Genomic DNA, 26487 nt, shown 5'->3' on the forward strand with positions numbered 1-26487 from the left:
AATAGTGACGTCCCCCATCTGCCGTCAGCTATGAGGACCAAGTGGGAATGAGTGCGCTCCAACGCCGCCAGGTGGCGCTTCTTGCTTTCCGCGAGTGACAGATGCTGCGCCTTTCCTTTCGCGCAAACGAATTATAGAATGCCAGTGAACTTAGACGCACTCGACATGGAAGCCAGGAGAGTTTAGCTGCTGGCGAACGGCGCAGAACACTGGAAAAATCAACTTCTCCTGATCCCGAGGTAGTCCCTGCTTTTCCCTACGTATATTCAGGCATAACAGAGCTAAGGCATCATTAATTCTTTTTTTGAGGCCATTCGATAATTCGAACTTTTTCCCCAGTCCCGTGAAGTTCAAATTAGCGAGCTTTTACTGCACCACATTTTTTTTTGCTCATCCCGAAGAAGTTTTTGTAAAATTTAACCTGCACAATAAACGCAACCCCCAATTCTGCTTTGGTTTTTCTGGGAAAAAAGTGAGTTCATTATATGAGTAAATACGGTAAGCCGTACTGAAAAAAATAATTTGTTCGCGCGAGAATAACTTTTTTGAGTTGGGACAAGTTGCGGAAGTCGTCATCATCCGATGCAAAAATTACATGTTTGATTGAATGCACTACCTCTAAAAGGGCAACTGCATATGATGACAAACAGGGGCGTTACTTATCCAACGATCATATCATGAAGGAAAGTGAGCACAGCATGTCGTTTGACCTGTGGAGTTGGACAAAACTTGGGAACTACTGAGGCTCCTAGGCACCTCATTTGAAAACTTGTTTTCGGCCGATGAGAACTTGGTTGTGGCGGCCGAGCCGACAAAGAAAATTGTGGATCACATTGTGCTGCCCAAGGAGGACAGCAGCGGCGACACCTAAGATGACGAATTGAGTGAAGAACCACCAATAAGCAGTGTGGACACTGCAAACATTGGTCAGGAGGATTTGCAGCTACTTAGAACCCTGAGAGCAGAAACTACAAGAGGTAGAAAAAGCCCGCTCCGTGTGTGGACACTAGAAAATTTTACTCTTGCCAACACGAGAAAAGCCACCAGATGAAGATCACTTCCTTCTTCAATTAAATGAGAACACAATAAATCTGTTCGGCAACTCTATTGTTTTAATATGATCTTTCTAAGTTCTGCCTTCACAATTTTTTTTTTCTTTTTTTAAATGCCATGAGGAGAGTGGCGAGGATTATCTTGATTACAGTGGATTTGAAGGCAAGAACAGTCGATCTAGGATATACTGAATCCGAATACAGTACAACCTTGATGTAACAAACTTCAATTTAACGAAATCCCCAATGTAACGAAGTAGTTCAGTTTCTGTAATTTCGAGTGCATAAAACACAACGTATTTTTAGCCTTCCTATACGCGATGCGCAAAACGCCGACAACGCCACCTGTCGCTAATGCCGCAAAGCGTAGGCGGGCTCGGTCGGGCTCTGTTCACGTCAGCGCGTCGTGTTTTTGTCTTCAGCCGTGGTTTAACAGATATAACGCCGCTGTCAACCTTTAACAATGTCCGGGAAAAATTGCTGCATAGTTGGTTTTTCGAACACACATAAAACCTTGCTAGCAACACCTTTGTATAAGTTTCCAGTGATGCTTCACGAGAACGACGGCGGCCGTGAATCGCGGCTGTTAGACGCAGAAAGCAAGCAATCGCACCGAATGACATTTGTTCAAGTTAATGTCATTTTTTCGACGCGCTGCTATACGATCAAAGCTAATGCCATTTCCAAATTATGGTAACTGTGATTGATATGCAAATATTGGAATGCCTTCAATGTGTTGCGATAATGACGGCGCTGTAAACGAAAGCAGCCTTTAAATATACATTCATGTCTTGTATACCTTGTAACCAACCTCTTTATTAGGACTATTAATTACAAAGTTAGCGGCTGTGTCGGCGGCGTTTGTTTACGAAAGAGTTCGGAAGGTATGCACGTCTGCGCTCGACTGCAAAACGCGTACGAGTTTCAACAATTTAGTACACTTTCCACACTAAAGCAAGTGTCAAGAGCAACACGTAAAATAGGCAGTATCTAGTGTACTGTCTGACAGTGCTTTTATAGAACCTTCGAGTATCGCCCTACAGCGCAGCACACTACAGCCCCGTTGACACCCGTACATTTTCGCCAGATCGATCGCTTGGCGTATTAAGGCCCATCGAAAAATGCTTGAGCTTAGCTCCATGAAGAAAGCATACAGAAAATTGGTAACGCTTGCCACATCGGATGCCGCGAGCTTACCGCAACGGCGCTGCCCGCGAAGGCGGCCGACGATGGCCTTCTGGCCATGTGCTAGACCCTAGTCGAGAGGCCTCAACGCCTAAACAGTTTCGCATAAAAGCCGTAGCTAGAAATTCTTTGGAAATAGTAATTTTTTTTTTATTACGTCTTTATTTCTGCTTACGGTAGGCGTTTACCTTGCGGCAGAACTAAGTTGCTTCATGGATGTACCTATTCATAAAGCTGCATTACTATCAGTTCAGTTGTCTCACAAATTGTGTTACAGTAAACTGAAGGGTAACCTCTGTGACGCCTCAGCAGCGCAGCTAGAAAATGAAATCGGATGTGCTGCGTCTCACCGGCGCCAGCTACTAAAAGCAAAAATTTGCTTGTATTGCTGTTATCACTTCTTCCAAAATATTGTTACATAACAGTGATCCTCAGTAAAGATAACTTTTTTTTTTTTTTAGATGCCTTCCTCAGATTAAGCGCATATTATTTAAGATGAACAGAGCATGTTTTTCATAAGGTGGCGATAGAAATACGCCGTGTCGGCGACTTGGTGCCGACGAACCGCGGCAGCAGGGGCAACCTGTTTTGCCTGCGCTGAGTGCAGTGGTTACAAGTTGGCTGGCAGCGATGGGAGCCAGTATTCTTACGATGATATTTGGCATAGTTCACATAGATGACTAGCTGCAAAATTATAGGAGCAGAGTAGTATTTAATACCGGTGGCACTTTTGTAGTTTATTTTGGATGTATCTTCTCACCGGGTCTCTGGTGGTGACATAACACACTTTCTCGTTGATCGCATTCAGATGAGTATACCTAATGCCATTTTCATCAAATGTCATATTTTCTCATGTAGCAGCAAACAAATATTATTTTGAACGAGCGTCATTCGATGGAAAAGGCATTAAATTTGCCGTGTGGCAGGCCTGAGTGATAAATATGTTTTCAGTGTGTTCTGCTTGTCATTGGATTTTCCGTGAACTCTTCTTGTTTAAACTTGATCGCCTCCGCTGGCCGGGACAATCCGCATTAGATTTGTGAAACCCTTAGCCAGACAATCTTTAGCGTGCATTGACATCGCAGAGCACACAGTTGCATTTTGCCTCCACTGAAAAGCGGGCGGTGCGGTCGACTTTGGTCCCGATAACTCGATCCTCCTCAGTAGCCTAAGCCACTGCAGCGGGTTATTGAACAGATACTTGCCAATATGCGTTTTGAAACTTGTCATGCAGTTACTTTGAAGACCGAGCTAGCGTTAATTCCTGTTGTCCGGCAAGATTACGAAAACATAACATGTCGCAGCACTTGCTACTCAGACTGAACTCTTGCTACAGGAACCCAACATGCACTATTTTTCTGATGCTCAGAATGCTGGTTTGCAAGCTCGCTGGCTTTTCCTGCGGTCGCACCAGTACGAAAGCGCTTGCAGTTTCGACAGACATTGCCTAGTTTACTGTAGCAATATATTGCATGTAAACGAAGCAAGCATATACTATCAAGCAACGAAAGAACATTGGTTCATAGGTCAAGGAATGAACGAATTAGCATGGCATTGTTATGAAAGCGGGGCACTCAAAATGACCTCCACTTCATACGCAACCTTGTTGACGCTCGTATGCAGCAGACACTTGATTCATATGGAGGCGATGTAGTTCCAGACAGCCGTGATATCGAACACATTTTCACTATTATAAAGTGCGATCCCCTTGCGCACACTGTCACCGCGGAAGTGCCCGCGAGACGCGCACAAACGGCAGACTGTCATGCGCGTACCATAGCCACGCTTGCCGCATGAGGCCTGCCTCGGGTTCCGACGGCCGCCGCTACGTGGCTTTCACTGGCGCCCCTATAGGTGCTGCGCATGGCGTATAACGAAGTAAATTTCGCCGAACTTTCAATTTAACGAAATTTAGTTGAAGGCTCAATGCCTGAACAAAGGTATACCATGAACCTGAGCAGTTGACAGCAGCGCCCATCAAAGCGCACGCAGCCTGAAAACAAGCACAGCGCGGCCAAGGTAGGTCAACTTGGTGCGGCGGCGCAGCAGAGCCAAGCGCGCTTAAGAATATGACGACGACGACGATGATACGACGTAGCATACACTGCGCCATCTGATGTATTAGTGCGCGGGAGACGCAAACATGGTGCTGAGCAGCTCCACTAGACAGCAGCACGAGCATCGGCCCAGTTTAGGCGCCATGACGCAGCATGCAGGCTCCCTACCCAGTTAATGCCTATTTTTTTGCGCAGCGCACGTGGCCGTGCAGTGTGTGGGCATTTGCTTGTTGTCGCATTGTCGCGTGACTGGTGACCTGTCCCTCGTTATCGTCATGACATTTGTCTGGCGGCTCCGTTCCAGCAGCATGAGTGGCAAACGAAAAGTGCTCTCTCTTGAAGTGAAGGCCAGCACACTGGATGACGTCGCGAAAGGCAAAAAGAAGAAAGATGATGCCGCAAAGTTCGGGATACCACAAAGTTCGCTCTCCACGATTTCGAGCTCCTAGGAATCCATCATCGACTCCTTAAAAAAGGGGACAAGCAGCCAGCGGAAAAGGTTGAAGGCAGCGACCTATGAAGACATGGATAAAGCCGTTTTCAAGTGGTTCATGTCAACCCGGGCGCAAAACATTCCCATCGGTGGCGCGGTCCTGTGTGATTTCTGTGTCCTCACGACAGAAGAGGTGACCACGGAATCCATCCTGAACGATGTGGTTCAGGAATTGCATGGTGAAAGTGACGGCGAAACAGAAAATCAGGATGAGTGTACCGATGTCCCCACCTCCCGTGAAGTAGTCAATGCGATTGACGTACTGGGGCGTTTCGCGGGCTCCACAGGAGAGTAAAGCGCGGTTCACATGCAAGCGATTGAGCGAACTGAGCGAACAGCGGCGCGGCGCTGTGAAGCTTTTCAGGAGGCTTTGTTTCACACGCGTCGCGTCAGCGCGATTTTCATCGCTGAGAAAACCAACGTTAATAGTAAACAACGCACGCTCGCAGTCTGTTTCGGTGGCTTGCAAGAACGAACAAGCTCAGTTTTAAATATGATTTCGTCACTTCTTCTAAACCTTTGTATAAATAAATGCAAATCTTGCGTTTTAAGAATTAAATCATGATTACTTTTTATTGTTTATATACATTTTTTCCAGCACCACCAGCACCACGCGAGGAAATAAACACAACCTCATTTCCAGGGGTTCCCGCGCAAGTTTCGCACTGGTCACGTGGCAACGCGCAGCTGTCTCATTGGTTGACAAGCGGTGCTGCCGCTCGTTCGCGGCGATGGGATTCCAACTTTCCCGAACCTCGCCGCTCGCGCCGCAGAAGCTGCCCCCGCCGCTCCAAGCAGGTTTTTGTGCCGCCGCGGCGGAAATCGGTAGCGTTTTCGCTTGCAGGTGAAACAGGCTTAAGAGGCTATGCGGTCGTTATGGGCCTATGAACGGTGCATAATGCCATTGTTGAATGCGAAGAAGACTCAAAAGAAAGTGACGGACTACTTTACCGACAAATAAAAGTTCTTCCATGCATGCTTCGCACCAACAACACCATTTGAGAATTTTAATTGCATGTTAAAGAGACAGAACACTGGAATTTAGGTCTCGATTTTTTTTCCGCCGAAGTGGAAAGATTGATGTCTAAAACGTTCGATTCTATAACGATTTTGTTAGAAACGCTGTAGAAAATTTTTACCAGGAATTTTTCAATCAATGCGTGCGCCCGTTTTTATGTAGTCCGATGCTGGAAACCATGAGCAGCGACTGCGATGACGACTGGTGGTCGACAAAAAAGACGTACCGAAAACAAATATAACTTTCACTCGCCAGACAGCAATCAGACATTTTTTGCGCAGAGTAAGGTCCTTTTCAGTTTCACACTCAATGCTGTTACGGCAGAATAACGCACGCCCTCGTCGACAAAAGTTTTAATGGGCACTGTCATTGCTTCATTCACGAAATTGAAAACACTGTGGCGCCATCTAGTGACAAAACCTGAAAGCATACCTCTCGCGGTGCGAAAGCAGGGGTGGTTTTTATTTAAGGATGCACTGGAGAGAGCGCAAAATATAATAAATTATGGCAAGCACTCCTCGAAGAAAAAAGAACAATGTGCAGTTACGAAAATCAGCGATATTTTGCTGACATGCAGTCACGTGGGGGGCTACCCAAAGTATTAGGGTTTCTCCGCTAGATAGCACCTCAGTTGTTTTTACGAAATTTTAAATGGCAAATTAAAATTGTAAAGCCTTTTCTCTTCGATATTATAGTGCTCGATCTGTACAATATGAGGCAGGATCTTTTCATCTCCACCATAATCTCATGACATATTTTGATCAGTGTTCTGTCCCTTTAAAGGAGGGATGCAACCTTTGAAAACTGAAAAATCACAAAACAGTAGATTTTTGGAATATTATATATTCCAGTAGTATGTCTTATAAACTACCATTTCTGTAATTATCAATGCCCAACTCGGCATAGAAATACTTGAAATTAATTAACAAGCGGCGGCAGCCTTGGAGCAGCGCGCAAGCACCGAAAATTCCCAAACTTCGCACGCGCGCCATTCCTCTCCCGCCGAACTGAGTGCCGCCATCTTGGTCTTGTTTTGTTTGTGAATTCTTGCGCTTTCTTCTGCCACCTTCGGCGGCGGCGATGGCGGTGCAGTCGAGGCGTGGCTTGCTTCCGATTGGGAGCCTTGTGGCGGCTTTCAGATTTCCCGCGCTCGAATTCAAGGCTGCGATTGGGCAAAGCGCGCGCTCCGCGAGAACGCGAGGGATCAAGCGACTACTATTGGCTGCTGCGCCACTAACGCGTCGGTCTCCGCCGGCTACCTCCCCACGTTGTCTGCTCCGGCTCTTTGCTTGCTGTCTTTGTTGGCTGTCTTTGTACTTCGTGCGTTCTGTTCGCCTTTCGCCATTTTTGCGATTGCCAGGTTTACAATCTCTCGTCGTGCCCTCTGAACAGTTTCGTGCAACGTGTTAAACAATGCGTGGTTGCTCACGATGACTCGAGGAGCGACACGCGTTCAGTGAAGACTTGGCTAGCTTTTTTTTTTTTTTTCCCCGTATAGGCGCTTATGCCGCGGAAGATAACCCGGGAAGTCGCTTGCCGCGTTAGGGCCGCACCTCGTTCCTCCGGAGAGATGCCGCGAGAGATAAACCGGGAAGCCGCTTGCTGCGTCTGCGCCGCCCATCATGCCTCGGGTGAAACGCCGCGGGAGAATCGGGAATGCCGACTGTCGCGGCTTGCAGAGCACAGGATCGACGGATCTCAGCATATGGAAAGTGGTCCGCGGCACCAAGGCGTTCGTTGTAGCCTATCGGCTAGTCGCACAGATGTTCGTTGTAGCCGAGACGAAGCGCCATAGCCCTAATGTATATTTTGACGGTCGCACCGGACTTGTTCGTTATAAGCGAGTGTTCGTCCTAAGTGGGGCCGTTATAAGTGGGCTCGACTGTACCTGAATAAATTTTTGAGGGCAAGGCAAGCCCATGTATTCAGAATATTATGTCTGGAATTTGTCATAATTTTATTAATCAACATAGGTCTAATTGATAACAAAAAATCCAGTGCTATGCTATTTTTCAACAAGAAAATTTAGAAAAAGGCCTTTGTCTTGCCCTGAGGAACCTATCTAGGAATCAGCATGACAAATTGCACAATGCCAGTGCCTTTCACAATTTCGCCAGGCCCGATATAAAGGACCTATTAGAACCAATTTGATATGCTTCTGTAACTTGAGAACTAGCATGCACAATTCTATGAAACTTGGTGGTTTTTCATTTGTTAATGTCATGAGCCTGTCCTGAAAATTTCATCATGTTAACTTGACAAACAAAAAAGTTATTGTACTCTCAACCTTTGCGAGCCATTTTCTCAATCAATTTTTTGCACGGAGTGGCTGCTAGGGAAAGTCATATCTCAAAAACCGCTTATTGGATTTTTCATGAGGTTTTTTTTTTGTTACATACCTAAGTAAATTTCTGAGGGCAAGACAATTCGTTTTTTCAAAATATTTCATGTGTAATTAGGGGCAGTCAATTAAAATATTGTTAAGTCAGGTGTAAATTTTAACACTAAATTTTGGGCTGTACTAAAATTTTTCAGAGAAGAAATTTGGAAAAAGGGAATTGTCTTGCCCTGGGGAAACTACAGTGGACGCGCGCTAAACGAAACCCGCATAAACGAAAACACCTCTTAAATGAAACAATTTCAAAAAAAGTAATTGGTTTCATACACAATCTGTGCAGAGTCGCGCTCGACAATCGAAACCCCATTTTGCTTGCAACTCGGATAAACGAAACCGAAACTGTGCATGAGTCGTCTTTGTTGATGTCGATATCCAGAATCCAATCCAATCCAGTACCTTGCACGCCTTGTTTTTTGTTGTGTGGGCGCCATTTTGCTCTCTGTTCCGTGACTTCGTGTTTCGTGACTTCTTTCCGGCGTGTAGTATGGAAGAAGCTGCTAGAAAGCGTCCCCATAATGCCTTGTCTTTAAAGGCCAAAATGAAAATTCTTGACGATGTGAAGTGTGCCAAGGAGTCGAAAACTGCTATCGCGAAAAGGCATGGCATCCCAAAGTGCACGCTTTCAAGGATTGTGAAGGATCGCGACAAGATTGAAAAAGCATACAACAGCGGCGCTTTCGCCCCCGATAGGAAAAGGATGCGTCTGGCCGAGCATGAGGACCTCGAGAAGGCACTTTTCCTGTGGTTTAAGCGTGCTCGAAGTTCAAATCTTCCAGTGACGGCCCTATTTTGGAGGAGAAGGCAAGAGACATTGCACTGCAGATGGAAATTGAAGACTTCAGATTCAGCGATGGCTGGTTAAGCCGTTTCAAGAAGCGCCACGGCCTTGTTTTCCGCACAATAGCAGGTGAAAGTGCCATGGTAGACAACGATGTTTGCTCTGACTGGCAGCAGCAAAAGCTTCAAGACCTACTTGCAATTTACGAGCCGAGCGACGTCTTCAACGTGGACGAAATGGCACTTTTTTATAAGCTTCTGCCTAACAAGACTCTCAGCTTTAAAGGTGAGAGGTGCACGGGGGGTAAGCACAGTAAGGACCGTGTTACTGTACTTGTGGGAGCGAACATGGACGGGTCCGAGAAGTTGAAGCTTCTGGTTATCGGGAAAGCAAAGAAACCGCGAGTTTTTAAGGGTGTCAAAAACCTGCCGGTTTTATATGAAGCGAATACCAAGGCCTGGATGACGCAGGCCATTTTTGAAACCTGGCTGCGGCAGAGGGACGCAGAGTTCACTAGAAAAGGCAGAAAGGTCGTATTTTTTGTTGACAATTGCCCCGCGCATGGTGAAGTGCGAGACCTGACTTCAATTCACCTGGAATTCCTTCCCGCGAACACGACAGCAGTACTCCAGCCTATGGACCAGGGCGCGATTCGCAATGTTAAAGTGTTCTTCCGTCGCCACGTCCTGAAAAGGATGATGCTGTGTATGGACAGCGGCAAAGAGTACACCGTAGACCCCCTCTCTGCCATCCACATTTTGGCTCACTCGTGGGATGAAGTTACGGCAACAACAATTCAACGTTGCTTTCATCATGCGGGCTTTTCCAAAGCAGTGGCCGCTGACCAAGAAGAACCTGATGAAGTTGCTGAAGCACAAGCTGTTTTTAGTGTACTGGCTCCCAAGTGTGGCACTGTGACCATGGATGATTATGAAGCTATTGATGATGATGCTGTCACCTGCCGTGAGGACACCTTGACTGACATATTGAAGGAAGTCGACGAAGCCAACGATAATGACAGTGAAGAGGAGACCGAACATCATAACGATCAAAGCTCTCTAGTGTCGACTAATGAGGCTAGCCAGGCAGTTCAAGTACTCCAGCAGTACTTTGAGCGAGAGGGCTGCTTGGAGCACACGTGCAGCCTAGCTAAGATGAATGCCTATTTAGTGAAGCAGCGGCATGCCAACCTGAAACAAACTACGTTGCACAGTTTCTTTGGGGGTCACAACCCTTAAATGAAACTTACAATAAATGAAACAGATTTCCTTGTCCCCGTCGAGTTTCGATTAAAGGGAGTCCACTATCCAGGAATAACCATAACAAATTTCACACTGCTAGCACATTTTGCAAATTCTCCAGGCCTGCCCCTAGGGACCTATGTAAACTATCTTGATATACTCCACTAACTTGAGAACAGATGAGCCCAGCTCCATGAAACTTGGTAGTTCTTCAAATGTGTGTACTATGAGCATACCCTGAAAGTTTCATTCAAATATCTCAAGGAAAAAAGGTTGGTGTTCAAGGGTAGCCTCCCCCTTAAGAGCCTAATTTCGACGTAACGAAATTTCGACGTAACGAAATTTCAATGTAACGAATTCGTGCCGATTTTACCGACTTCGTTATATCGAGGTTTAACTTATATCAAATTATTCTTATATCATTACATCAGACTCTCAGAACATCCCCTTGAAAAGCCAATGTTCACCATGAACCTGCAAAGGGTACTTAACCATATTAACTACTTCGCGATCCCCTTCGAGTTTAATATTCCTGGGATCGACTATAGTGCATATTGGTACCGGATATTTGCATGAGCCCGATTGGAGATTTGTTACGGCCGATTTTTATGTCTACTGTTAAAACAAATATTGGATATCACAAACTAGTTTATCATCCTGACGCTACTTTGCTACGAGGTTCGACTGTATGCAGGTACCCCTAAGTGGCACGGGACGAGGCTCTTTATTTTTCTTTCCTTTCTGCCTCAACATAATCTATGTATGCAGGTACCAGAAATGTTTTGATGCCCAATAGCCACACTTGAAGAAGAAATGAGAAATAGAAACAACAAGTGACCCACCTCAATCAGCCAGGTACGCAGGCAGTCATGGTGCACTACAGAGACATCCCCTTTGCAATTGCAGGGGCGGATGAGGGGCCCCGCATCAGTCCTGTCAGTGTCATAGCATATGAAGCACTCTGGAAGTCTCTCCAGAGAACTGAGGCTGTCTGCAGGGCAATAACAAAGGTTTCACCTGAAATAAGTCCTGTCTAATCTCTCCCTATTCAAGTCAAAAGCCACTGATGAGCAACTATTTAAACATACAGTACAACCTCGGTGATGTGACTCTCACAAGTTGTGAAAAAAATTAGTGCCACTTAAACGAACAGAAATTTGCATGCAGGAGCATGAAACAGGCACCCACATATATTGGTTTATGATTGAAAGAATTGAAAGATGTTGGCAGCATGGGCTGAGCCCCACCACAAACTGCTCCCTGTGTGTACAGAGCAACTAGCGACTGCAACAGTGGCAATTTGCAACCTGTGCACCACTACAAACTTCTTACAGTGCGTACAGCCCAACAGGTGATTGTGACATAGGCGATGTGTGCACTGTGCTCCGCTGCAAACTGCTTGATGTGTATGGCGCGACTAGCAATCGCAATGTCAATAATGCGCAGGCAGTACGCAGTGGTCAAGGCTGCAGCTGTGATTCACGCATTTCGTATCATTTGTAGTGGCACGGAAGGTGTTTGAAACATCAAATTCTGCACACTGTAAACAATCCCGAAATTTGTATGACCAAGATTATACTGTATTTATCATCAGTGTTAAGAATATAATTCAGATAAAAAAACAAAGAACTCAACACTGATGCAGAAAGCCTTTCGCCTGCTGGTACCCCACCAATATAAATATTCTCCCAGAGTTATTTCATTGGCTTGTAACTAACGGTTGGCCCCACCCTAAAGAAATGCATGTGCAATGGCTGCAGAAAGGGCTACAACTTGCAAATATTGTCTGTAGGCGTCCCCAACATAAGACACCTTTAACATGCCATGTACTAAGTTGCCCCTGCCCGAATACAGGGAGTCTGCACAGTCAGTGCGCATGTGCAAATAGATCGCCGTGACGGTGCAAGATGGTGTGGGGTGATCAGCAGCTACATGAGTGCCTAAAGTTTCCGGACCAATCAGCACATGCGTACTGGTGGCACACAGGCTCCTGGTATTCCGGTAACGACAACACGGTACACGGCATGCTTAATTAAAGTTTCTATAGCTGACGAATGCAATGCTGACAAAGGAGACCAAGCTGCTTTGAACAGCAGTTGGGATAAGAGATAACCCCTCTGCAAAAAAAAAAGGCACAGCAAAGCAACATAAAAATTCCCTAGTAAGCCACCTGAGCACAGTAGCCAGATAAGGTCACTCACCTCCACTCTTGGCCAATTCTTTGGGTACTGAGAACAGGGCTTCAGATTCTGTGCCAGCTGGAGCCACCTTCTCAGGCTCTCTGCGTACCAAGAGCTTCTTTGGGTTCAAAATCCACAGCTGCTGAGGCCTGAACACGTGCAAAAACATACTAGTTTCAGAACAGCAATTCTTTATAGACGTTTCCGCATTCTTGACAACCAAAAAATGCTAAGAGAATACACTGCCATACAGCTTTACCATCACTTTGAACATAGCCAAATATCTTAATACAGTGCAGAAATTCTAGTAATATTGCACCCTTCTAAGAAAAATTTAAAGAAGATAGAAAATCTCACTAAACAAGAAATTAAACACTAGTATGTACTACTATACTTTCAGCTCAGCAAAACTGTCAAGCCAATGCCAGTGATCTTTGTGAGCAGATAAAGCTGCAGCAGTATTCCATCCCACTTACTAAACATGGTTTTGATGTTTGTAAATAAACATGGGTGCTGACGATGACAGTGAGACCCAAAGCTCTTCCAGTATCAATGGTGTGGTATTAAATGCGTCTCTAGTGCAGGCGCAGATAATGAATGTCATGCCTCAGGTGAAAAAGTGCAGATGCAGACCAGTCGTATTTGATAAGGTGCCAGTGCAAGTGATGCATCAGCATTAAACCGCGATCCCATACTTCCAAACCCTTTAAGCAGGAAGTGATTTGGGCCTCAGTCTCAGCAATGCCAGGGAAAAGAAAAAAAAAATCTTTGTCAAGACCGTGTAGACAACTCCACAGTAGGACTTTTTTTTTTTTTTTTTTAAAGGATATTGAGTTAGCACTCTATTATAAAGAAAAGAGAACCATGATAAAAGAGTGCACTCACTGGACACAATTCCAAAGGACGCAGGGAAACCACAGTGCCAGGCCCATCTCAATGACCCGAAACATAACATCATGGCAGTTTCGGCCCAGCACAGCTACCCTGCATGTGCAACACGGCCAAACATCAGAGGAGGTCACACTTTTGGTATGTACTGCGAGTGACGCACTGATTCCAGATGTTGACAAAAGTGCATGATACGATTTCTTAGCACACAGAACCGAAAGCTGGCGCCATATCTTGTTGCTACAGCGAAATGTTTTTGTAAACAGCAAGCAAAGATGGACGTCGCAGCGTTTGACGCCAGGACGAATCAGCAGCTCTAATTATTGCATGCCTCTTTCTAAACCGATGCCTAATAATACTATTTCTTGTAATTAAGGTGTCAATAAGGGAATGTAGATGTTACGTGCCAGATTTCGTTATCTTAGACATTGAAAAAGTGCTTCAGTGGACTTTCAAAGTTTCGCGTCCACAAATGTGGACACGGTATCTTAATGCCGAAATTGTTTAAGTGGCCGCGGCACTTCGTTATTTCGTGCAGAGCAGTATGTAATACGCTTATTTGCGTGCAGGTGTCATAGTCTTGAGAGCGCAAGGTATTCTGAGAGGAAAACATTTATTCATGCCTACTAATTAGTTATAAAATGCAGAAAATGCTAAAATGTTTTCATTCCTGTAGCAGCTTTGAGGTGCCATGTCCACATGCGTGGACGCGAAAAAAATATATTTTTGCATAATTTTTTATATTTGAATTCTGCCTGGCCTACTGATCACGCCTGGCGCAAAAAAAAAAATTTTCCTTTCAAAAACTTTAATTGGCGCCTGAAGGGGATAATATTTATCGAAAGCAGTCTTGCATACATGTATGAATTTTGAAAAATGTGGGTTTTTAACAAGCTTCACTCCAGATCTAGATCATAATTGGCAGTCAGCTGTTTTGTCTAAAAATCATAAAACAAAAGTGTCTGCAGAACACATCACAAAGCCAACTGATTACTCACACTGCTAATGTTACTATGCTTGTGGATATACACTGTGAATAAATTTCAGCACTAAAACATTTCCCACTCCATCTCTACAAGTCAGTCATTAGACCCTAGCTGGGCACTGAAGTCCCCAATACTTGAAGTTTGTGACAAATTAATCTTTCATTAACTTCAATAGGGTCAGCAGCACCCAATGTAATGCCCAAGCACTATGCTTAAAGAGTCCAGTTTAACAGTAAGGCCCTACAGGTAAAAAAAAATAGTTCCTTAACACCCTTCCCCCAGCATATAATGCTTGAAACTGTTCCTTTCAGTAATTCTCTGCCTAGTTCAAATCATCCAAAAATGCAGTAAAAGTTTGAATTAATAAGATACCTGCAGAAATCTGAAGAATTGACTGTTGCTAAATTAGTCAAAAGTGAGCAACAATAGTTACCACTACAAACCCAGAGTGGGCTCCCTAGTAATTAATCATTCAGTTACTGTACTACACTTCTGAATCTACAAGGAAAAATTCTTCAAGCAATGATTCCGTGCCTCAATGACAAAACAACTTGTGCAAAAATTACGCTTCCTTTCCAATATTGTGCAACTCTGATACAAGAATGGCAGAAAATGTTTAAAACAGCCACACAAAATGTGCACAGTGCAATGAGGTCAGTTTGCACTACACTCTTGATGATGGCTACTAACTCATCCAAGTTTAGAGTCCATTTTTCAATCAGGCTAAAAATTCTGGATTCTCGAGGCAAAGCTCAATCTCTCAAGCTTTTATCGAAATGGCTGCTCCAAGTACAAGTGCAATTATGCTAAAAACAAAAATCCTTGCACTGGCATCAACACCAATTAAAACCACTCACTGAGAGCACTTCACCATCGGCAAAGAACATGCAGAATGTTTTGCTGTACAATGCAATATGCACCCCAATTTTAGCAAATGATACAACTTAAAAAATACTAATCTCAGATTTTAGAAAAAAAAGTCACAAAAAACATACACGAACATGAGAAAGATAATGGAACTGAGTATCTGTGTGTTTTTTTCGCACCTTTCTTCTAAGATGAACTGTCCTCAACTAGCCCAGCAACATATTCTTTCAGTACAAATACTGCTAAAAATACAAGAAACGCTGTCCAAAACATGCATATATACTATACTTTTCTCAACAGTCACATTAATGCACATTTTTTTATACTAGCACGCTGTCAAAAAAAATAGCAAAATCAATACATAGCCCATTAGATTTTACAATACCAATAGAGATAAATTAATAGCCAACTATTAATTTCTGCAACCGTTCAACACTATTCAACAACCAATGAACTTATTATAGGTAGCAATTAGCATGTGGCCTATGGATGTCATGAAAGTAAATATGCTGTTCAAGTCTACCACATCAGACAATTTACTGTGCTTATAAACAGATTTACATTTACGTTTGTTTGAAGGCCCTGCCTTAATAAACCAACTGCGTTTTGAATATCCCAAAGCAGCAAAAGAATAAAGGGATATCTCCAGGATACCACAAATATGATACAGGAAGGTTAAGGAGCCTTGCTACAGCACAAGAAACCAACACAAAGCTTAGTAGCCTCCCCGGTTTGTACAGTGAAGAAAGATGCTTTCCCCACTAAGAAAAAGGCATTAAAGGGTAACATTTTTTTATTTCACCCTCTGCACAACATCCCAGGCATGCTATCATCAGCCACATCAAGTGAGGACCAAGCAATGTGATGAGCCATGCTGTGTGCCAGCCCATGACTAGTTCATAAACGAGTTAGCAATTTCATACTCACAGAACCACATTGCACTTAATTGCAGGTTTCAAATAAGAAGGGACTGAGGCACATGATTTAGTAATAGCGTGCAGTGTGGTAAAGTCTACATGCACACTGTCACATCACTAAGCATGAGACTATCGTGACTGCAGTCATCACTGCAACGCCAGAGTACCAAGTACTAGATACATCTAAAAGAGCAAGTGTGTCAAGACTTCAATTCTAGAACCACAAATCTGCACTGATATGAAAACTACGCCGAAGAACATGATCTAAAAGTGAAAAGAGAAACAATTTTGCCCTTTCCACCAACAATTTCCAAGTTATACGTCATTTTGAGTGCATCATCTGCTCAATACTGAAGTCACATGGTCAAAGGAGCAGTGTGACAAAGCTGCTCATAACTATTGTAGTTTTCTTGCAGTGGCATTGTAAACTGTAGTGGGCGTAGGAAAGTAGCTTCAATGTGCCATCTCAAAAAAGCTGTTAGCAATGGCTTCACAAAATAAATTAAAATTTCATCTTACTTGTCCTTCCAGAAAGCACCCATGACATCAGAGAAGATGAACAACACCATTGTCAGCAGCAGAGTGGCGAAGGCCACCAGACCCAGCCGTGACTGGTGCACCTGTGACATGTTGGGCAGCGTTGGAGGGCCAGCCACAAAGGCACCGCGCACCTGCAGTGGATAAAGTACCTTCAGTCAGGACAGTGAGAGCAAAGGCTCGCATTTTCTTTGCAAAAATACTACACCCTAATAGGTTAAGGCCTAAGCAGTGAGCTTTTCTAAGGCTACATAATACCCTTCAGTCATTTCAAGACAATCACTGTTATCAAAGCTTGCCATTTAACTGGAAACTATTCAGGCAACTTCTTTGAAGCCCCCAAGCCCAATGGTGAAGAGTAGTTTCTACAATTTCATGCAAAGTTTTACAGCAACCAAGTAACCACATAGCAGGACACACTACAAATGAATGCATTTTACATAACGCACCTTGAAGTAGACTTCCACTCCATAGATCAGGAAGAAGACAACCACAATGACCATAAGGACCGCAAAGGAGCCATTGAACACCCCCAAGAAGAGGCTCTGTGGTTAAGAGAATAACCATGAGTGACAACTGGCGGCTAAAATTTCTGTGCAGTTTCAAGAATTTGTTAGTTTTTAGTATCTCGCTAACCCTCTTGCTTCCTAAAATAGAGGCCACCACTCTGACACTGGCAATCCCTCATTCCACGCACACAAAAAAGAGCCCAAAAATAAAAGATGGCATCCAAATTTTTCTTAAGTCCACACCAGCTAGAAGCAGACCTCTGGATTAGGCTTCATGAAGTGAAATTAAGGTGAATGCGCAACCATCTTTGAACTGTGTGATTTCACACACTATTATCATCATCATCATCAGCTTGATTATACCCACTGCAGGGCCTCCACTATGCCTCCAGCTAAATCCCTTCTGCAAGCGGATTAGAAGCATTTAGCACATCTGAAATGCTGTAACAACTCCATTGAAAAATAAGTGGCCAAAAACGACAGCACTAATTGAAAATCTAGCTCCAGTGAAACTGTTGGTACGCCTGCCAAAACAATTCTATTATACACTTTAGTACTGGCATGTAAGCTACGCAGTAATACATCCACACACTGTCAAACACTCTAATGTCAGAAGCTGCAATGCTACGATGTGAACCCTCATGCATTTATGAAACAATTTTCTTTTTTCTTTAGAAATTGTATTATCTACTCACCTCATTAGGTAATGCTTTTAACTAGACCCTTGCAGTACTTAAATAAAGCCTAAACCATTAAGTATTTCACAAGGGCAACAGAAGTTCCACTGTAAACCATGATATGTTAAACTGTTGCTTTTCCAGTCCATGTTTGACCCAAGAACTTATTAATGCGCATGTGAATGCAATTATTTCCTAGCAACACACCAGCAGTGTTCCACTTACCCTTTCAGTCTCCCCATAGCCAGCAAACTGTGTAAGCACCAACTCGGCCAGCAAAAGTGAGTAGGTGATGATGTTGAACGCAAGAAAGCCCAGAAATGACTTGCTAAGAAAGCGGGGTTTGTCATGCCGAAGGTCACGGAGGTGAAACACCTGTATTACAAGAAAACCCTCGGTCACCTTGACCTGCCACAGCCAGAAACACACATCTTACCAAGAAATTTTTTCACATCAAAACAAAAGCACGAGGTTCTGCAAGGTATCAATTAGAAAAGACACTACACAATCATGCAGAATATAAGGAATGCACTGTCAGCATCGTCCCCTTCAAACGACATCAATACTTGATGTTTTTAACAAATTAATATTTCATGAACTTCAGCAGGGTCAGCAGCACCTGTAATGCCCAAGCATTATGCTTAAAGAGAGTTCAGTTTAACAGTTAAGACTGCATCCCTCATTAGAATCCTCACAGCTCAAAAAATTACACCCTTCCCCCAGCTACCCAGAACCAGGTTTTTAATTTTCAGTTCAGTACTACTATAATTTAATAGGTTAATTCATATTAAGCAGGGCCTCCTTACATCAAAGCCTCAACTTACTGCTTATTATGAAGAACAAAATTTTCTAAAATATTACTAGCTAGATATAGCACCCATGAATGCCTGCAAAACAATTCACAATCATTATACACCCCCTTCACCGCCCATAGAGGCACCAGTGAAAGCCACCTAGAGGACGTTTTCAAAAGTCCTTGAAGAGATAAAAGTTTCCGCTGCCCCTCCGTCACTGCAGGAGTTGCTTATCGCTTGCGGCGTCAACATATATTTTTTATTGCGAAGCAATACTACTTTAGCTACCACCTCAGCCCGTCAAAAGGCGCGGTGGTGGCAGCCACGCTTGACCTTTAGCGTCACCTGGCTGTGTGACGTCATACCATCTGTGTAAGAGTGGGGGCTCAACTCGCGCCGTCGCCTTGCGCAGTGGCAGTTACCGCCTGACTTCTGCTCCTCTCACCAGTGGCGCTGCGTGACATCATACCATCTGTGTAAGAGCGCCTGCAATCAAAGCGCTTAGGCAGGCTGCAAAGAGGAAGCAAAAGCGAGCCACAGAGACAGAAAAAGAGCGAGAAGAACGGCTTTCCAAGCGACGAGCGCAAGAAGCAGCTAGGTGGAAAAGGCGGTCAATGTCTTCGGTAGCAGAATCGACAACAGAAGCAGGAGAGGAAGGTACGAATTTATCCGATAGTTTGGAACGTGCATTTACTAGCAGCACTACCAGTTCGGAGCGATGGGAACGCTAGCAGACGACAACGACGTGCCCAAGAAACACTGGAAGAGCTACAACAGCGACTAGAGAAGGACCATACCTAAACATAGTACAGTCAAGCGTCACCATAGCCATAACAGCAAACATAACCGGAGCATCACCATGGTGAATATAGCACAGCCAAGCATCACCACTAGCGGTACACTAATAGTACTACGTATTGCTTCGCAATCACCAGGCTTAACCAAGCTAAGCCACAGCCAATTTTTTTTTTTTTAGCTCCTGCTGATTTCTTATACGGTGGCCGGAAACGTAAAAATAAAGTGCCCCTTCGTGTAGAAGAGAAAACATTGATCACGCTGCAGACGTCCGAGAGAAACTATTGTTTACAGGCCGCAGGTGCCTCTTACAAACCAGAGCAGGCCAGCTGCGATGATGAGCCCACCACCATCATTGTGGGTATGCTTCACCACCTCATCAATAACTTTCACAGAGGAAGTCAGTGTTCTTTTTGTTTTCGCCTTTCTTTTTAACTGACCCTGCCTTTGCTTTTCAAGCACATTTTTATGTGCACATCTGACATGCCTCAACCCAACGAGATACAGTAAAAGCTCGTTAATTCGAACCGCAAGGGGACGCCATCTCAGTTCGAATTAAACGAAGTTCGAACTAACGAAAGTAATGAAGAAAAACAGGACACCGCGACCAGGAAGCAGCAGGGCATGGCGCCAGTACAATTTAATGTTTGAAAAAATCCGTAATTGTGGTCTGCATTTTTTCTTTGAAGGCAACAGCAAGCACATTTTGCTCTAAAGAGCGAATGTTGCGGAAGGCTTCCTCTTCGCTTTCTTGAAAACTGAAGAACAGGCGGGCGGCATTAAGGGGAGATGCTACTCGAAGACACTTTTTCTTTAATATTTGCTATGAAACTCTGGTTAATAATTCAGTTTTTTATGCTGATTTCAAATCTGCAATTAGGTTTACTGTAAGTTGCATAGTTTTTGTTCTGTTTAGTGACAGTGTGTAAAATATACTCTCTTTTGCCCCCCTTCTTTGTCATACTAAACTTCCATAAACACACATCGTTGATGGCTCATTTTGATCCATATAAACTGTAGAGTGCCAAAAACTAATAATAAAGTACATATTAAGTATGCTAATGACATGAAAAATTTGAACCTGGCAAGTCTACATTGTCAAGACACCACCATGTGGTAATTATTTTTTTTTTGTAAATATTTGATCAGTATTTATTTTTGAAAGAGATAATGGCACTTCTCATGCCTCAGAGAAAATGTGTGCAAAATTTCATTCAGATATGAGCATCAGAAGTACCAAAAACATGAAGGGCAAATACTGAAAATTGCCCAAAATTGCATTTTGAGAAAAATGCATTTGAAGTTAAAATTGCATGTTTATTTAAAAAAGAGAGCTTCAATTCCGATCAAACTTTGGAACAAAAGAAGAAAATTGTCCATAAAGCAGCCACTGGCACTAGAAACTTCCTGCAGCATATGTCACTCCCTCGTGACCCTTGCGAGTGGACTCCGACATGCGCTTTTTTTCTTCAGTGTGCGGCGATTTGCGTTCGCTTCCGCAGTCAGCTTCAAGGACATTTGTTTCTGCATTGTTATTTCTCTGGATGTGCCAAGCTATGATGCATTGGCTTGTGGAGTCCAATAATTGAGGAAAATCGCACTAGCTGCTCATATCCAATTCCTATAAAACAGGCCGCCACAGCAGCTTTGACGTTGACGGCGAAGCTTTCATCCGAGCTCCCGCTGTCAATCTCTGCTCGCATCCCTGCACGCCATAACTCGCCGCAATCAGTATGTTGTGGAAAGCACACATTGCGGGCCGGCAGAGTTCTCACAGAGTAGTTCAAGAAACGAAGCGAGTCTGCGCTTTGCGGCCGGTTCCCGAATAATGGAAGTCCTGAACGCTGGCATGGGCAAATCGCGCCACCCACAAGAACGTTCACCGCTGCCAAGTCAGTAACTACAGATGACGCCTCATCGCAGGCTATTTCCTCACCTTAGAAATGCCCAATCTTTTTTTCCGAGGCACTCACACAATCTAACGCCGCTTCAAATTCCTCGGAGGCATCTGAAACGCTGGAGGGATCGGCGTCGGTTCCACTAGGCCTAACTGCCACAGGTCGAGTTGTCACTGGACGAGCCTCCTCTTTCGATTTTCGCCAACGTCCTCTATATTTGTGAACAGAACGGTATTTCACTCCTCGGTGACTGCGCTGGTTCAATTGTGCTTCATCCATGACGAAGATAAAGTTGCCGAACGATCGTCACTCGGAAACGCACCTCGACGTAGCATGGAGCCAGCAAGTGGGCTTCGCCACATGCGCGCGCGCGCGGCGGCCAATGGCGAGGCTCGATTCGTACCACGTGATTTAAAAACCAGTCGCAGCGCTTGAAAAACGCGACGTAGGCATGCTTTTTTTTTTATTATTGCTTGCGTTTTAGACGCCGGGCAACTGTGGTGATTGGGAGAATGCGGCTTGGCTGATCTCCTCACGTGATCCGCAACGGCGATCAACTGCGCTATGCCGACCGCGGGACGCTCGAAGATAGCATACTTTCGGTCATTTAACTGCCACCGTGCGCTCTTTAAACGTAATTTCAGCCCATTTCTTGTTTAAACTCAGCTTTGATTTTTATTTTCATGAAAGTAGAGATACTAAACTTGACAAAACAAGTAAAAACAAAAAATCAGTCATTTTCGAAAAAACCCGCATTTTTCGACCCGCATCTCCCCTTAAGTCCGGCCATGACTTCCGCAGCGGAGGGCCGCACCGGTGCCTCGTCGTCTTCCTCGTCGTCGTCACTGGCAGCGACAGGCTCTATGTTTTTAACTTGAAAAATGATGTCCTCGTCTGTGGTCACACCACAGACAACTGCGCTCGCATCCACGTCTACGTAGTCGGCAAAGGAAACGTCTTTCAGAACGTCCGACATGGGAGCGGTGACGCTAGTGACGCAGTCTCCGTGCGCAGGTGGCTCGTCCACGTGCTCGCCTTGCGTGGTGAAGCCACAGTGGCGATAGCAATTGGCTATTGTAGCCCCTGTCACTTGTTCCCAAGCACGCACAAGCATATGCAGTGCACTCAAGAGCGTCACTTCGTAATTCTGGCATAGAATAATTCTTTCTAGTATGTGGCGCCAATAAAATGTCTTCAAATTTTTTTATAATGCCCTGGTCCATGGGCTGCAGCACTGCCGTTGTGTTGGCTGGAAGAAAGGCCAACTCAACGGCATTCGTTTGAACTTCAATCTTGTGCGCAGAGCAGTTATCGACAAGAAGAAGAATTTTGCGGCCACAGCGCTCGAACTTCTTGTCTACCTTCACGAGCCACTGCTTAAACAACTCTCCAGTCATCCAAGCCTTCCTGTTTGCCGTGTAGTCTGTTGGGAGGGACCTGATGTTCTTGAAGCAGCGAGGATTGCTCGACTTTCCTTCCACGAACAGCGGTAGCTTTTCACTTCCGGTCATATTTGCCGCAACCATCACCGTTACTCGCTCTTTGCTTCGTTTACCCCCCGTACACTTGTCATCTTTGTACGTGATCGTTTTGGCGGGCAGTAACTTGAAAAATAAGCCTGTCTCATCAGCATTAAAAATGTCCTGCGGAGAGTACATCCATAGGTAGCCTTGTAGGACCTCGGAGCGCCAACTTTCACATGTTTCCAAGTTAACAGCCTTCATCTCCCCTGACACCGCACGAAACACAAGGTCGTACCTTTCACGGAAGCGGTGCAGCCACCCATCTGAAGCTGCGAAGTCGTCGTAGCCCAGCCGCAGGGCGAAGTCCGCTGCCTTCGCCAATATGACGGGGCCACTCAGCGGTATGTCCTGAGCACGCATCTCCTTAATCCAGAGGAGAAGCGCTTTTTCGAGGTCGGGGTACTTTGCCAGCCGCATCCTCTTCCTTTCGCTGGCAACTTCTGCCTCTAAGGCGTCTTCAATCGCCCTCTTATTTTTTATGTAAGTGGACAGCGTGCTCTTCGGCATTCCATGCTTCTTGGCGATTTCTTGTTTCGACAAGACTCCGGCGTCCACTTCCCGTAAGATGTCGCATTTATCCTTCAGTGTTTTGGCGCGGTATTTACCGCGGGCGCATGCCATTCTGAAACCGCACGTCAGCACAGCGAAGCACACCACCGAGGCCCAACTTTTCAAGCGATCCGCACAACAAAGGTCGTAAGCGCGCCGAAAACCAGAAAACTCGAGGCTGCCGAAAGCGGCCGAGACCACAGAGAGTTCAGGACAAAGACGTTGACGAAGGCTCCTCCTATTCGTTCAATTCTCGAGTGCTAGCGGAGCTGCGATGTACTGGATTCGCTGTATTTTTTGTGCTGGTTGCGCCATCCATCGGTTAACAACTGCAGCTATACGACAAGATTCTTAGGCCTCTGAGATCGGCGGCTCAAAACCGGAAACCGCAGTTCTCGGAGGTAGAGAGAGGGCGTAGCTGTTGCCACAGCTGCCACCCCTTGCCCTCCAGCCTCTGCGCCGGGTGCTGGCACCGGTTTTACCCGCTTTTACCTTCTCTCCCCATTTTGGAGGCAACTCAGCCGCTGCAGCCTCGCGACAAGGCCTGCTCTGGCCATGTGCCAGGCGGCACGCCGCCCAGGCGCGGCGGCGCGTAGTTCAAATTAACCGTGGCAGAACCAACTCTCACGTTCGAATTAACGGGTTTTTTTATACATGGACTTCTATGGAGCTAGGCCGGACCAAGTAGTACGGTTCGAATTATCCCGAAATTCGGATTACTGAAGTTCGAATTAACGAGCTTTTACTGTATTCTGTGCTGCCCACCAGTATACATCGTGCCAGTGTTAGTTTTTTGCATACATCACTTCATCGGCCGAATTCACAAAACTTCAACACGATGATGTCGTTAAGGGTCCCGCATCGCAGGAAATCCGCCGGCGTCACTGTCGTCGTCGGCCGTGAGCGAAAAAGTGAAAAATCAGGGTTCGATTTGAGTGGAGGCAAAAGTCGAAATCCAGGACTTGAGGGTTGCGAGACAGACATGGTTGTCACAGGCCACAAAGGTAGCTGGTTCAAGCTGATAAAAGTAGACCTACTGAATGCGCAATGCGAACGCAGCCTGACCACACAATCCTATTCACATATTAAAAAGGTGAAACTAATTTAAGCGTCCCCATGTAAAGCATCCACTGCAACAATAGTTTAGACCGTGACGATGATACGTTTGTTTCGCGTTTACAGCAGTAAATGGTGAAACATTATAAAGCAAGTACTCATATCCTTTCGATAAATCCCGAGCTTCATGAAGCTTAACCATTTTGGTACAAGCCCAAAGATATTTATGGACATGCCTTTGGAGCAAGGTATTTCGTTCATTAAATCGCATTTCACCCTCATCATATCCCTCTTTACTTTGCACTCAAGACCTATGAGATGACTTGAAAAATTAAGCGCCACAAAAATATTCAGTAAACAGGTGAAGTACTACAGGACGACGCAGTAACCAACATATTTTCTTGCCTTTACCTAAACGCAAATTGTAGCGAAAGTAAAAAATTCTTTATGATGCTTTGATATTGTTTCAAATACTTTTGTAACGAAATATAACTCAGGAATAACGAGCGACTTAACATGAAATGAGCTCAAACAGTGCACTCTTGGTCATGTTGCTCGTTGAGCTAGGATGAGAAAATACCATCTCCAGGGTTTTTTTTCGTTTCTGCATTTGAACATTTACCCAAGAAACAAAGTGCATTGGCAGCGGATGCTGTTTAGGCAACAATGCAAATGTCGTGGGAAAACGAATTTGTGACGAGAAACTGCATAACAACACACGGTGAGCAGACAATGCGGCCGTCCACCAGCGGCGTGGCCGTTGTTTTGCACGCCACCCATACTCCTAGACAATTTCCCTAGCAGTAAAGCACAAGCCACACAGCCTAGAAATGCCCTCTCTTCTTATGTAGCAGAATATAGCCCCCACTTGCAGCTAGTAGATTAGCTTTCTCCCAAAACACAGTGTGAATGTTGTCAATATTGATTACAAGCACAACTGCCAACTTTCACCACTGAAAAAAAAAGAACAGTCATTAATACACAAAATTTAAAGGTCCCGCCTAGTTGTGAGACACTTCGGCTAGATGGCACCAGCTATTCTAGTGATGATATGAAGCTACCATGGGGACAGCAACACACCAGGTGGCCAGGAACGCCACTTAACTATTTGGTGGAATAGCATAGTTTAAAGAATAGGAAACAATATTTTCTAAGGCTAGAAAAAGAGCATAAAAACTGGTATTCCACCACTCATCAATGTACTGCAAAATGTTTTTAAACTGGCTCCAGTCAAAACTGAAGATATCAGCTACCAAACGATGCTTCTTCTCTCATTTCTCAGCTCAACCCAATCCGACACATGTACACATGCAGGAAAAGAAAAATTGAGGAAATTGGTCGTCACTGCACCCTGCCATGTCCCTTCCCACTCACGACGGTCAAGTGCACAAAATGAAAAGGCTCACACTTGCACAGATTGCATATTTAACATCAACGAGACATGGGAGGCCAAGAACATACAGCAAGCTGTTGCCCTAATCGACTGCTATAAGCAATTAAAAAAATTGGGTGTAAATTATAAATGCAGACCTTTTAAATTTTAGACATGAATACTAACAAAGAGCACCTTTACCAATTTTCACATTGGAATACGACCACCTAAGTATTTAAGTAAGCTCCAATCCTGTAGCCTTTCCTTCACTGCAATGAAAAGCAGTCACCGAGTGTAGGGCATAACTGATTTTCTGAAACAACAAAGTCCCACTACAGGCTATGAAAGTCACCCCAGTTTAGGACTCCAGATTAAACATGACAACCCGAAGTGCCCCAAACAACAATGAAGCTTCTGTGCTTGCTTTACTGCATCTCTCCCCCGATGAAATGCAGCCCTAAAGACCGAAACATGAAACCTACAACTTTGTGTTTGATAACTGAAGACAACACAGCAGATAGATTTACACACTGCCTCTTAGAGTGCGCCATGGTGCACCCCAGCACTTATACTGCATTTCCATCATCTTTTTGCAGGGTTAAAGTTGTTCAACGAAGGATTCGCCTTATCAAAACCCAGTGAAACCGACAGATGGAAGGTTGCAAGAGAAAAAAAGAAAGATGGGGAGGAGGAATGTGCCAGTGGTGACGATGGTCT

The 26487-nt window shown here is 44.7% G+C and overlaps 1 protein-coding gene across 3 annotated transcripts in view; it reads right to left on the minus strand.

Annotated features, from left to right (window-relative positions):
- LOC146202405 (uncharacterized) overlaps nucleotides 1-26487 on the minus strand; it is a 60403-nt gene that overhangs the window by 16986 nt on the left and 16930 nt on the right. For all 3 annotated transcript variants that reach the window (XM_084588155.1, XM_084588156.1, XM_084588154.1), the window contains exons 6-11: nucleotides 18009-18158; nucleotides 17047-17142; nucleotides 16580-16731; nucleotides 13288-13386; nucleotides 12424-12551; nucleotides 11065-11213 (exon numbers count right to left, since the gene is read on the minus strand). In XM_084588155.1, coding sequence (XP_084444281.1) covers nucleotides 11065-11213; nucleotides 12424-12551; nucleotides 13288-13386; nucleotides 16580-16731; nucleotides 17047-17142; nucleotides 18009-18158 — 774 coding nt within the window. The remainder of the gene's footprint in view (nucleotides 1-11064; nucleotides 11214-12423; nucleotides 12552-13287; nucleotides 13387-16579; nucleotides 16732-17046; nucleotides 17143-18008; nucleotides 18159-26487) is intronic.

Source organism: Amblyomma maculatum, chromosome 1 (genome assembly GCF_055883805.1).
Source record: "Amblyomma maculatum isolate TAMU_Amacu chromosome 1, ASM5588380v1, whole genome shotgun sequence".
Taxonomy (NCBI): domain Eukaryota; kingdom Metazoa; phylum Arthropoda; class Arachnida; order Ixodida; family Ixodidae; genus Amblyomma; species Amblyomma maculatum.